Here is a 12,464-nt window from a genome sequence, read left to right as displayed (position 1 = left end):
TTATAACAAGAATTTCGTTATATATCGAGTTTCTTTTAATCGAAGTTCTATTCCATACAATTTACTGAAACTTTCGCCTGGCTGAAGAATATTGTTCGGTATACCGACGAGTTTTAAATCAAGAATTTTGAAAGCTCGGCATTTTTTTATATTGGAATTTATCCGTTACCAGGGTAACAACCCTGCGGCAGCCTGGAGCCAAAAATGAAAACACGGCAAACGGAGCGTGGATAATTTTTTAATCTCTTCCACGAAAATAAAATAATGGTGTTTAACTTCGACAGATCTGAAGGCCATGAGCACACCAGATATCAAGAATTTTCATCAACATGGCTCGGCAAGGTATTAATGTTCCCTAGCTGAATCCTGCATTGAACTTTTTAGTCAGTTCATGCGACATTCTGTATAACACGAGGGTAAGAGAGGAAAAAATCGTTTATACATCAGCTTACCCTATATACATACGACTCATGCTCCAACAGGTAAAGATCAGGATACTAACAGATTTAATAATGTCACTCACAGATACCACTAACAGACTGCAAAACTCCTCTAACGGATAGAGCTAACATTCTAGCGGATACAACTAATGTTCTAACGAATTCAACTAACGCTCTAACGAATTCCACTAACGCTCTAACAGATTCCACTAACAGTCTAATGAATTCAACTTACGCTCTAACGAATTCAACTAACACTCTAATGGTTACGGATTAGATGCTAATGAATTAACTAATGCCTCTAACGGTTTTCGTTTACTTATCTAACGGATGACTAACGGATAGCTAATGGTCTAGACCGTCTAACGGACTATCGATAGTGTACGTTTTCTCAAAGAAGGTCACATATACTGGTACACTGTACAATAACAAGTCTTCATCCCAAACTTAACACATAATACTTAAGTTAAAATATTTAATTGAAGTCATTATTTTCAAAAATTCTTGATGTGTAAATTGTCTCATGCAAGGTACCACTGCAAAACTAAAATTTTTACCATTTTTAACCATCTTGCTACTTTTTAGCATTTTAGTATGTGACATAAGATAAGTAACATTTACCTTGTGAAGAAATAAATACTATGACTACTACCATATTTATCCATGTATAAGTCGACCCTTTAAGACTGAAAAATCAGCCCAAAAAATCACCCTCGACTGATACACGGATCATAGACAAAGACCTGACCCAATCAATCCAAGAAATTAGCATAACAATTGCCCACAGTCCATTAGGAAAACCGAGTTCACAAAACCAGTTCTAATTGTGTTCAAGTTTCGTCAGTTTTCAGCCCGTTCTACATCAATGAAAAAGTTTGAAATAATAAATTTTACATGGGTTAAACAGAAACCTAGTAGGGCTGATTTCTATTGAATCTTCTAATCTACAGAGCAGACATTTTCTTTACAGCTTCGCTGCTGTTTTCGGTGCTGAATTCTTGTTTTCATCGAATGATTACAGTAGCTTAGTGACCTAGCAAATGCTGTTTTTTCACAGTCTTGTTTGTTACACATGTGGACCAATTATGTTATTGTGTAGTTTCCAAGATGGCAGTGTTTTCATTAAGTGGATCCTTCGAGGCTCTTTGGTGTTCCTTCAGTCTACTAAATCTCCTTTCAAAAGGTTATTTAAATGCATGAAGATTTCATTTTCAAAGCGATTTACAAAATATGGTAAATTACTTCTCTAGAAAATCGAAGTGCTTGTCTTTGCTTAAATCATGAATCATGGTGATGTAAACAACTGCTACTAAACCTCACAGCACACAGTTACATTTTGCTCTACAGTTTTTTTTTTTTAATTCACCATGATTTCAATACATTCTCAGAAATAAGAGATCAGCCATTTGGGAAATTTCTACCGGTCTGAATTTTTCTTTACTAGACATGATGAAAAATCCGATTTTTGACCTTGAAAATGGGGGGTCAACTTATACACTGATAAATATGGTAATAAAATTGTACACACTCCCTGGGTTTCCACTTCTTGCTAGTGTTTTTTATTTTTTCTGAATACCCTCCACAGTTATGCCACCATTTCACTCTTTTAAAGTAAAAAGAATCAATTATGAAAAAAAGAAAAACCTGTGCATTGAGCTCTGCTTCAAATGCTTTGATTCGTGTTGTTGATTCTGCAAGCTAAAAAAAGAGAATAATGAACATTTGGTAAGAGGCTGGAAAAATCAATCAATAAAAAAGATCATTACATTACTTCTAATTGGAAGTGAAAGACCCACTACCATCATTTCAAAGGTAGCTCTTTCAAATATTACATACCTCTCTTTGAAGGTTTTCTGTTGGTCTTCTTTTATACTCCTCCAATGTTTTCTTTAAAGGAAACATTGATAAAAAGTCAGGTAATGAGAAGCAACTTTGCACGTGTAAGAAATTGAAAACAGCATGAAGTATATGAGTATGGTTCAAGAAATTTCATAGTTACGCCATAATACTGCCTCTCTTGATCAAGCACTCTCTGAAGAGTCACTGTTCTCTCATCCATTACTGGGTCTCTGGGTACCTGCTTCTTGCATAAAAAAATCCCAAATTACTGCAATTACATACAATGTAACATGCCACTAAGGTGTAGCATTGTCCCTTTGAAACTTGATTCTTGATACTCAATTTTTTAAATCTTTAAAGATCCTGATTCACGTCAAATTTTAAGACATTCAAGGACAATCAAGCAACTATTAAGGGTCTTTTGAGAAACAAGGAATTTTCATGCAATTTCTTTACAATGGTGGGAAAAAGGTTCAGTAAGTTCATATTTTCTTTAATGCTGAACATCAGTGTTTAGTAACACTGAGTACAAGTCTTGTTCAGCACCAGCAGTTTGCATCAGGGTTTGTCACGTCACATCTGAGTTCTTCCCTGATTTGTTAACCAGTGCACCCATTTTGCTGTGATAGTCAGTTTTGTCCAAAGCAACATTGTCAGCCAGTTGTGAAATAACCTTCTTGATATTCTTCAGACATCTCAGCATTTCCACAGCTTGACTTACAATAAATATTTAGCACTGAGACCAATGAAAAACAACACAAATTTTCCCTTCATGCCTAATCATCCTTTTTTAATCCTTATGGTGATAGAACACATATAATACATGTAAACTTACTGGTAACTGTGGTGGTCTCTCAAGCTGTCTGTCAACTGGAAAACAAAAAATGATAGAAAATCTTTATAAGTAATACCCAAATAATATGGGTGTATTTTTCAGGACTGAAAAAGTACCTGAAAGTACCAGAGAGGTACCAGAAGAGTGACACTTGCCACTTTAGTGATTCACACAGGAAGAAAGTCTTGCCTCATCACCAACTCGAGAAGGCTGCTATTTAATTTTAAGGAGTAAACATTACTGTACCTTGAGCATGTGAGGGTGGTTTTCCTAAAAGGGTCAGTGCCACATAGGAACCAGCTGAAGTGAAACAAAACATCTTTACTGTTCAGCTCTATAAAGTAGATGGATTTTTCCAGTGTCACAGGGCCTACTAATCTTTTGGGATCAATCCAAAGCTTGCCTTGCCCCCCCTACCCCCCCTCTCAATTGGTCCAGAGGTGTGCTTCCCAGAAAATGTTAACATTCCCCAATAACAACGATGCATTTTGTTGCATTTTGGAGAAAAAACTACCATGCTTCAGTTGCAAAAAGAGCTCCCATTCCTTTTGACAACGGAATCATAATTTGATGCCTTTATAGACAGATAAATTAGTTTCCAAATGTAAATACATGATCTTTTATTTTTTAAATCACTTCATTTTGCTAGTTGAAATACATTTCATCTTTAGAAAGATGCATGAGGAAAATACAGGATAGTGCCTTATTCTAAGTTGAGATTAGAAAGCAGCTGGACAAAGTAGTCTTTGCAACCCCTCAATTTCCCAGCACCCAGCCCTTTATAAACCCTCTTGCATGCCTGGGTCAATCAATACTCCTAATCGAAAACTAAAAAGCGAATGACAACAATTTAAGTCTAGACTTCATACTCAAAGTAGTAGGCAAGAAAGATTCAGTAGGACAATAAATTTAAATAGCAAAAAGTCTAAACTGGCACAATGCATGTCAAATAGCACTTACATTTAATCAAGTTGACAACCTCAATGTGATTGAACTCTCTGACATCAGTTCCATTCACCTTGTGGATAGAAAATAAATAAATTCCAGTTAGCTGTACAACAGCTGTCACATGAACTCTGCTTACATTCAAACATCCAACTCAAGATGTAAACTACCCATTTTGTAGTTTGCTCAGTGCACAAATAAAACATCTTTCTATGCATAAAACATTTCTACTTGTACAGGTAAAGGCAGATGCTGCACCTTGCTTTGTCTCAAAGGGTGCATGGTAACCTTGACAAAGCTCTACTTTTATAATAATTACAAGGTGCCTGAAGGCTCTTCCTATAATTTTATGTTTTCATGAAAAGGAGGTTAAACAATTGGGCCACGTTGTTCAAAAGTAGGTTAAGATAACCCAGAGTAAGTGTGAAATTTGATTTCAGATCTGAAAGCTTTAAAAGACAATTCAGTTTAATTACATTTGTCTACAATTTGATGATTGAATGCTCTAAAAAGAATTGGGACAATTATCCCAAAATGGCTTTTGAACAGAAAATTACAGAAACCTGGATTAAAATTTAATCCTGGATTAGCACTAACAGCCTTTGGGCCCTGGCTTTCATGCAACAGTTGCCCAAGGTAGCTGAGCTCTGCTAGAGCATAACCCTGTACAAAAAGAAGTATCTGAGAATTATATTCTGGGAGAAAAGGATCTTTTTCAGTCATTGCCTCTACAATTTTGATCTTGTTTGCACATTAGCATACAAATATAGTTTTCCTGCACCTTGACAATCTTGTCACCAACTTGTACACCTGTCCGGTGAGCTGCTCCACCTGTAAAACAAAATGGGTGATCAAAGAAGCAGTCATTACTTTAGGTCAAAATCTTGGGCTCAGTCTACAGTCCCTTCTGTGAGTGCCTCATTCATGGAGCTCCAACAGTGCATCAGCATCACTCTAAAAGTTCCCTGCAGTGCTCTAACAGCATTTTCCCCCTGATTTTCTTTTTACTTGTGTGACAGACTTTGTCAAAAAGAAGGGACTGCTTATTGTCTACTTACATGTGGGATATTTCTTCAACACAAAGGAGATACACTATAAACTTGTGCTATTCACTCATTCAGTAGCACCAATAAATCCTTGCATTACACATTGTTAATTTCATATACATATAAGAGACAGAATTGTCATAAAAAAGAAGTTGTTTATGACTAATAAACACAAGTTGAATCATCACATTTGAAAGAGTTACTCAAAGAAAAGAACACAATTGCTGCAGATGTGAAGTGACAGTCACTGCAATGGTACTGGTACATACCTTCCTTTACAGACTGCACATAAACTGGATTGTCCCCTGTCACAGTCAGTCCATAGCCTTTTTCATCACGTTGAATGATGACACAGTGTTGGATCAAGTGTTGACCTGTGAGATAGAGAAAAAATTAAAGTGCTGCTGTTTCAAAGTTTGGTAAGCTAGTTACCTTCAGCTGCCATTGAATTCAGAGCTACTATACTTTTTATTTTTTAACTTTTCCCTCACAAAAACTGAAAACAAAATCAAAATCCAATTTTGGCTTCCATCACAAAATCACTTTTCAACAACCTTATAAAAATTCTTACTGCACACTCATGTAAAGCTTCTAGAGTCTCCCTATTAACCTCTTACACCAACCCTTGACCAATGTACAATACTCTAATATTGGCCTTATTGTAGATATGAAAATGGTAGCAGTTCTAAAATGTAGTTATAAAATGGCACACGCCCCTGACAGACTGACCTGCCTACCAGCCTTAGAAATAATGGCTGCAACACATTTGGCCAGCTGAGGTCTTAATCAAAGATGACAGCCAGAAACTTAAACTCAGGGAGTGATTAAGAAATTATTATCACCTTACCCACTGAACACAATGCAAATGTATAGAGGCTAATGTATACAAAATAAACAAATGTTTTCCTTGATACAATTCATTCAAAAGTTAAAATAAATTAAAATAGAGCCATTCCATTGAGGGGACAAATTTGTTTTAACAAGGTAGTTATTTCAACCAGCAATAAATATACAATCAAAGAACTCTGCCTTGGAAAACATTCCAGGCAAAATCATCTAGATAAACATGCTGTTACAAATAATAAAACAAGAACCATTTCATAGAATTTAGAAAAAAGATAACAAGTCCTTAAAAGACAGTAGTCTCCCTAACCAAATAAATTCAAACTTTTCACCGGTTCCCTTCAATCAAACTTGTGTTTTAGTTGATGAATAACAATAGTGTTATCCAGATTGTCCCAAACAAATTTATATTTGCAGATCCTCAAATACAAGAGGACAGATAATATTAATCAAGTGTCCAAATCATGCACTAAACTGATCGAGGGTAGAAAATTTTGCAATGTGACTTCTAAAAGGAACACAAAAATCTCATTCAAAGTTTTCACATCAACATTTCCAAATTCTGGCATAAAATTAGCAGTTACCTGCAGGTACCATCAATCATCCTATTTGAGATACTTAAAGATTCATATCCAGGTTTGAAAGCAAACTATCAACAGAAATTCACATTAATACTAAAACCAGTCAGGTGGTTAAACTTTAAAAAATCAACAAAGGGACAAATTGTGTAAATACTGTATACCAAAATGTGTTTCAGGGTCATATTGGCCTGTCATTACCATGGAAACACAAAGAACAAGAATTCCTATTTTCCACCAAATCCCATTCACATCCCATCCTCATGCAATGACTACAGTTTGAAATTCTCTGTGAGATGAAGTTAAGTTATTACTAAGAATTTTCCTAGAATCAACTGATAACATAAATAACCTGGCAGTAAATATATGACATTTGTTCAGTCGTTTACTTGATACAAATAGCTGGGGAGGGATAAATGTTACATTGATCATGTTGAATGAGCAGTGAAATGAGCAATACGAAGACAATCGATAAATTGGTTCCAAAGACAAAGCTAGGTGATAAAAACACTTATTGAGAGCATGAGTGTTCATTGTGTTCCTCCAAATAACCACTTTGCCGATTAGAAGGAGGCAAGATATTAAAAAATTGATAGCAATGCGTCTGTTCGGACATTATACAATACGAAATGAGAAAACGACTCGAAAACATAGTGTAAATATTCTTTAACTGATGACAGGTACGTTATTATGGAACTGGGAAGGGGAGTTGAAACAAATTTTGGCGAACCTTTCGCAGCGGCGTAAAATGATCGTCTGAATAGTTAATCTTATCATTGAGGATCATATCGAGGGCAGTCTAAACAAAAAGCAGCGAGAAAATGTGAGGCGTAGAAAAACTATTGAAATTAAGCAAGAAAAGCCGAAGAGATCGTGAAAACAACCAGTGCCGATAATCCTTGTCATGGGAGAACGTCTGAAAAATTGATGGATTGAAAGAATATCTGTTAAGATCGAACACTACTTCACACGGAGAAAGTGTTTTGATCTCTACCTAGTAGGTTGACTTCTACAACGAAATGTAACTCACCTTCTTCGTTTTCGGAGAGGTCCATCATAAGCAACAAAGTCAGCCTTGACGGTAGGTCACCCTACAAAGCGAAACACAAATGCTCAATGATTTATAAAATGACCATAAATATAGCCACCAGTGATTAAACTTCCCTCGCAAGCCACTGAAAAAGTTCGTGGAGACGAGAGAGCAAAACAGACCCCACTTTTCACATAATCAAGAAATTCCAAACCCTGCATGCTATTCAGCTTTTAACACAAGTGGATACGTACATTTATAAAATTCTATTTCATTCGAGCTGTGTTCGTAAACGGAATATAATTCACCCGAAACACGAGAAAGGCCCCGCTAATACTGAATATATATTTCCTTCGCTACGGTCTAAGGTAATTTGTTAGTAAATGAAATGCTATTGCACTGTGTCAACCACTACTCGCACAAAATAAACCGGCACCTAACCTTTCTGCACAATCAGCTTGAAGCGATAAACAACGAAATAAATGGCAATCATTCTTTCACAGCCAATACATCGATTTACTGCGTGGAAGATCACGCAAAGTGTTTCAAATTTTCTTCAGCGTTCCGCCAGTGAATGGTAAAAAAAAAAATACACCTCCGTCGAACACTTGAATTCTTTGAATGTACAACCTTCAATGTTTCAACGTAAGATCTCGGTATCCGGAGGAAATCTGTCTCGTTTCGAAATAATAATCGCGCCTTCAGACTGAACAATGTCCTCCAACTCTTTCGGAAAAGAGGACGATTCGGTCCTGTACACTCTGGCGTAATATGCGGTCGAGGAAAAATGATGGAGCAAAACAAATCTCCTAATTTTCCAGCCCTCTTGCAACAACCAATATGGCGCTCGGATATTGTCGAGTAAAGTGCCCCTGATAAACACAAAGCAACTGAGACACCCCGCAGGTCCCGTTTCTATTTTTGTGCCCGTGTGATCCCTAGTTTGTTATCCCGAGTAACGCAAACGTAATTTAAGATTAATTTGCATATTGAGGCAAACATGAAAAGCCAGATCAAATGAACAAGTTACGTGCAGCGGCCTAAAGAACCAGGGAAAGGTAAATTATAAAAAGCATCTCTCGACTGGGGGGTAAATTCTGATATTAGCCGATGGTCAAAATTCCGTCATGTACAAAGTTGCTGCCCCATGCCAACTGGCAACGTATTCTGAAAGAAGCGTCGAAATTTCAGATGAATATCTTTTTCTTTGAAGTTCGCGTTTTCATTTTTATCAAAGAAACAAATTGGGATGTTTTTTGTTTTCTCTTAAAGTTATAACATCTCGCGAGCACGCCTACATCACGGTCCGCCTACATGCCACTTGTAAGAAAAAAGGAATGTTAAATCCGGAGGTGTTTTTGTCAACTCACTTCCTTAAGTCCCAAAGAATTTCCACACCAAGAGGTTACGAATAGTTTATTTTTTCTGGTGTGTGTCAATTTTACTGGGTAGTGTTCGAACAAAGCATAAAGTAGTCAGACTTCTAGGGAACATCCTTGTCCCCTTGGTTTCTCCTTGCTGCCTGACTAGACTCCTTCCAAGAAATCTGCTGCTATTTTGAAGCCTTGTTTTTGTTTTGTTTTGTTTTGTTTTGTTTTTTCACCCGCATAAAGAAAAAACCGAATTCTAACTATATTTCCCTATAAAATGATCGGGAACCTACTAAAAACCAATTCTGTTATCTGACCTACCAAGGAAGACACTCATAAGAATAAGCTTATGTACCTGATAGGCTATTTCGAAAAAAAGACATAAACATCCTGGTTACATCTAGAAGATTATGTGTTGGAATGTAACCAGGATATGAAATTTTTTCTCCTGTTTTCACAACTTTGCTGTGTATGTCATGTCGTCATATTTGGCATGATACCTGATCCGCGTAGGACGATGCAAAAGCTAAAGGGCGGGTTCAACATTACCATGTCATAAGATGGGAATCTGTAGCCACGTAATAAGGAAATAATTTTTGTTATTGTTATCATTTAAACATATTTGTCACTGTTTTTCCCAAAAGCAATTAGGTTTATCATGAGGGCCTATAAATTTGAAATCATTTCTAGTGGCTCTGTAAGAACACACCCACTCAAACGACACATGCATAAACAAATTACCACGACGAAGAGTTAAATTTAACAGCCAAATATATATTATATTAAAAAAAAAAAAACAATCAAACAGTGAACACCGAAAAGCGATTATCCGTGATTAGTTATGTAATTCTGTTGCCTCATAACCAGACCTTACACAGCCAAGCGGTTGTAAGGTTCAGTTACAATTACACGGTAGGATCTGGGCACGAGATTAATTATTAAAACTTTACATTTCGCGAAAAATAGCGCACTTGACATCGTAAGTGTAATACTCCGGTAGATCGGCCTAACCTTGTAAGAGCTGACTCTTAATTCACTGATGCAAACTGATTTGAAAACTCAGTGCAGCTGATCATAAGTCTCTAATCAAAATCGAGGGTAGCAGCTATAAATAAGACTGTTTGAAGAAAAGTAACAACCAAACGCGTTAAGGTAGGTCTAAATAAAGGCTCTCAAATAAAAAAAAAATAATAATTAGCAAGGCTGTTGAGATTATTTATGCCTTAAACAAGGTGGTGTCACCATATTCGACATCGTAATAACCTTTCATTCTTTATCGCAATCTTTAATACTTTTGTCTTGAAATAAATTTGAAGGGCCATCACGGTTCACTCTGAGCAACTCCTTGTATCTTCATCATAATCTTCAACAAAACATTGCCATCTTATTCTTACCATGACAGATCGGGGAAACTGAGGTCCTCAGCTCGGAGTTGACAGTGAATTAGGGAAAACTGGTCTCAGCAGTATTAACAGAAGACTGAAGGCGATTATAGAAGAGCTTGACCGGCTGGGGAAATCGCTCACATAGCCAGCCACATACGCTTTGGTGATACCTAGAATCTAATTGAACTTACAGGTTTTAGTACTAAGCTTTTCATCTTAAAAATACAACTCCATTTTCCGCATTCCACTGGTTCGTTTCAGATCACGCATCGAAAGTTAATCAAGTATGTGTATTATCTGTTCATCAAATGTAAGATATCCTATGTCGTATCCTCTTTCTGAGTATTTTTGATAGCCATCGCATTATCTAATCGGTCCTGTCCGACTACAAGGAATAGTCTCACGTTTATATAAACAGACCCACTCAAAGGCACGTGCTAGTGACTTATATCGGGCGATAATGTGACGAGCCAAACAGGCACGGCTGCGCGTAGACTGCCCAAAGCGTGATGACATGACAAAGTTAAAATAGATTACTAGATTTTTCTGATTGTAGATCCAGATATAGCCAGTCAAGGTCACACTCATATCTGCAGACATCCTGAGATCGAGAGACCACCAACAAATTTTTGTTTGTTATGGCAACTTCCCGTCGAGTCATAATGGCTCACCGAGAAACATTGTTTTTGCATGGAAGCGGATAAAATTGTATGATTAAATAAAGAGAAAATGTCGAGTAAAGGTGAAAATCAGGAACAGGTGGTAACTACAAGTGTGCCCTATCACTCTCAAGAAATTCCCGTATACGAAAATGAGCTCACTAGAAACGGTTTTTAGTTGTCTTCCGCTGGGGACTCGCTTATAAAGTGTAATTCAGAATGGGCAACAATCTGACCGCGTCATTTCCACTCAAGATGTCTAATGGTATGTGATCACATAGCGAGCCAATAGACTGGCGTAAAAATACCAACATTACGAGGAAAAAAGAGCCGCCTAATCGAATTCAGTACTTCTGCCGCAAAATATAAAGGTACTTGATTGATTTACGGATTATAAACTAACTTAATTCTCAAGAGAGTAAACTTATATCCTCTGAAAAATCATAGACATATGAATGTAAATCAAGAATGGTGTTGCCAAGGACACTACAGAGCAAAGTAAAATAAAAAAATAATTGAGTTAATTTACTTTCTTCTTATTGGGCCCTCTTTGCGTTATTGTGTGTCTTTTTTTGTTTGTTTGTTTTTTTGTTGTTGTTTTTTTCACTTTGCTATTATTGCCATCCGATCTATCATACTTCCACAAACAGAAAGAAACAGTGAGTATACAGTGAGCCGGATCAGTGAAAATGGCAGCGATAACAGCAACTGTCGGGAGAGTAGACTGCCCAGGAAACCAGAATCGAGAACATGCAGCTAATGACGCTGCGCGCCAGGTCTAAAAATAGATATGTCATCTTTGGACCCCCCGCTGGTTTAGGACAAACACTCGGAGTCTTTACAAGGACTTGTAAGCGAAACGTGTCAGAAGCAAGACTATTTTCGCTCAAAAAATGCTCTAACTTTCTAAAATGGTTGCAACTAGGCATTGCTGTTGGGGTACATGTAAAAATGACTCAAGATATCCAGAAAGATTGCCAGATTCGCTTAAAGAAATGCTTAAAAATAGTTGGAAAGGCTTCATACCGTTCCCAAAGCCGAAGCATGACTTGGAACTTTGTCAATGCCGGGTAAATGCGTGTTCTAGAAAGAATTTTTCAGTATGCACATTGTAGTTCCTGTCACCCCCAAGGAGTTAAGAAAGGCTTCATAAAAGGAGAGGCCCTTAGACTTCTCAGAACAAACTCCTCTCATAGAATATTCGAGGAGAAAATTGCAAATTTCAAAGCGCATTTGCTAAAGAGAGGCTACCCAGAGGCCCTCATTAACACAACCCTCTCAGAGGTGAATTTCAAAAACAGGAAACTAGCTCTTCAACAGAAACCGAAGACGAACCAATGAATCTTGCCTTTTATTACGCAATACCAACCACCAGTGCCAAACCTAAAGCAAATTCTCATGAGACACTGGCATTTAATAGAAACACAACCAGTACTGAGCAAACCATACAAAAATCCGCCACTCGTGTCATAAAAAAGAGAGCGATCGCTCAAA

General features: G+C 37.1%; 1 protein-coding gene across 7 annotated transcripts in view; it reads right to left on the bottom strand.

Annotated features, from left to right (window-relative positions):
• The window catches only part of LOC111343037 (rho guanine nucleotide exchange factor 12), a 45,203-nt gene extending 36,780 nt beyond the window's left edge, over positions 1-8,423 (bottom strand). For 4 of the 7 annotated variants that reach the window (XM_022950175.2, XM_022950171.2, XM_022950173.2 and 1 more), the window contains exons 1-10: positions 7,998-8,422; positions 7,557-7,617; positions 5,375-5,479; positions 4,841-4,890; positions 4,075-4,132; positions 3,361-3,414; positions 3,115-3,149; positions 2,440-2,523; positions 2,277-2,327; positions 2,085-2,138 (exon numbers count right to left, since the gene is read on the bottom strand). In XM_022950175.2, the coding sequence (XP_022805910.2) occupies positions 2,085-2,138; positions 2,277-2,327; positions 2,440-2,523; positions 3,115-3,149; positions 3,361-3,414; positions 4,075-4,132; positions 4,841-4,890; positions 5,375-5,479; positions 7,557-7,584 (519 nt within the window). In that variant the 5' untranslated portion in view covers positions 7,585-7,617; positions 7,998-8,422. Of the gene's footprint in view, positions 1-2,084; positions 2,139-2,276; positions 2,328-2,439; positions 2,524-3,114; positions 3,150-3,360; positions 3,415-4,074; positions 4,133-4,840; positions 4,891-5,374; positions 5,480-7,556; positions 7,618-7,997 lie in introns of all 7 variants that reach the window. The other 3 variants (XM_022950172.2, XM_088727243.1, XM_088727244.1) reach the window with 2 other exon arrangements.
• Between the last annotated feature and the right edge of the window lie 4,041 nt (positions 8,424-12,464).

Source organism: Stylophora pistillata, chromosome 7 (genome assembly GCF_964205215.1).
Source record: "Stylophora pistillata chromosome 7, jaStyPist1.2, whole genome shotgun sequence".
NCBI lineage: Eukaryota > Metazoa > Cnidaria > Anthozoa > Scleractinia > Pocilloporidae > Stylophora > Stylophora pistillata.
This window is presented reverse-complemented; position numbering and strand designations above follow the sequence as displayed.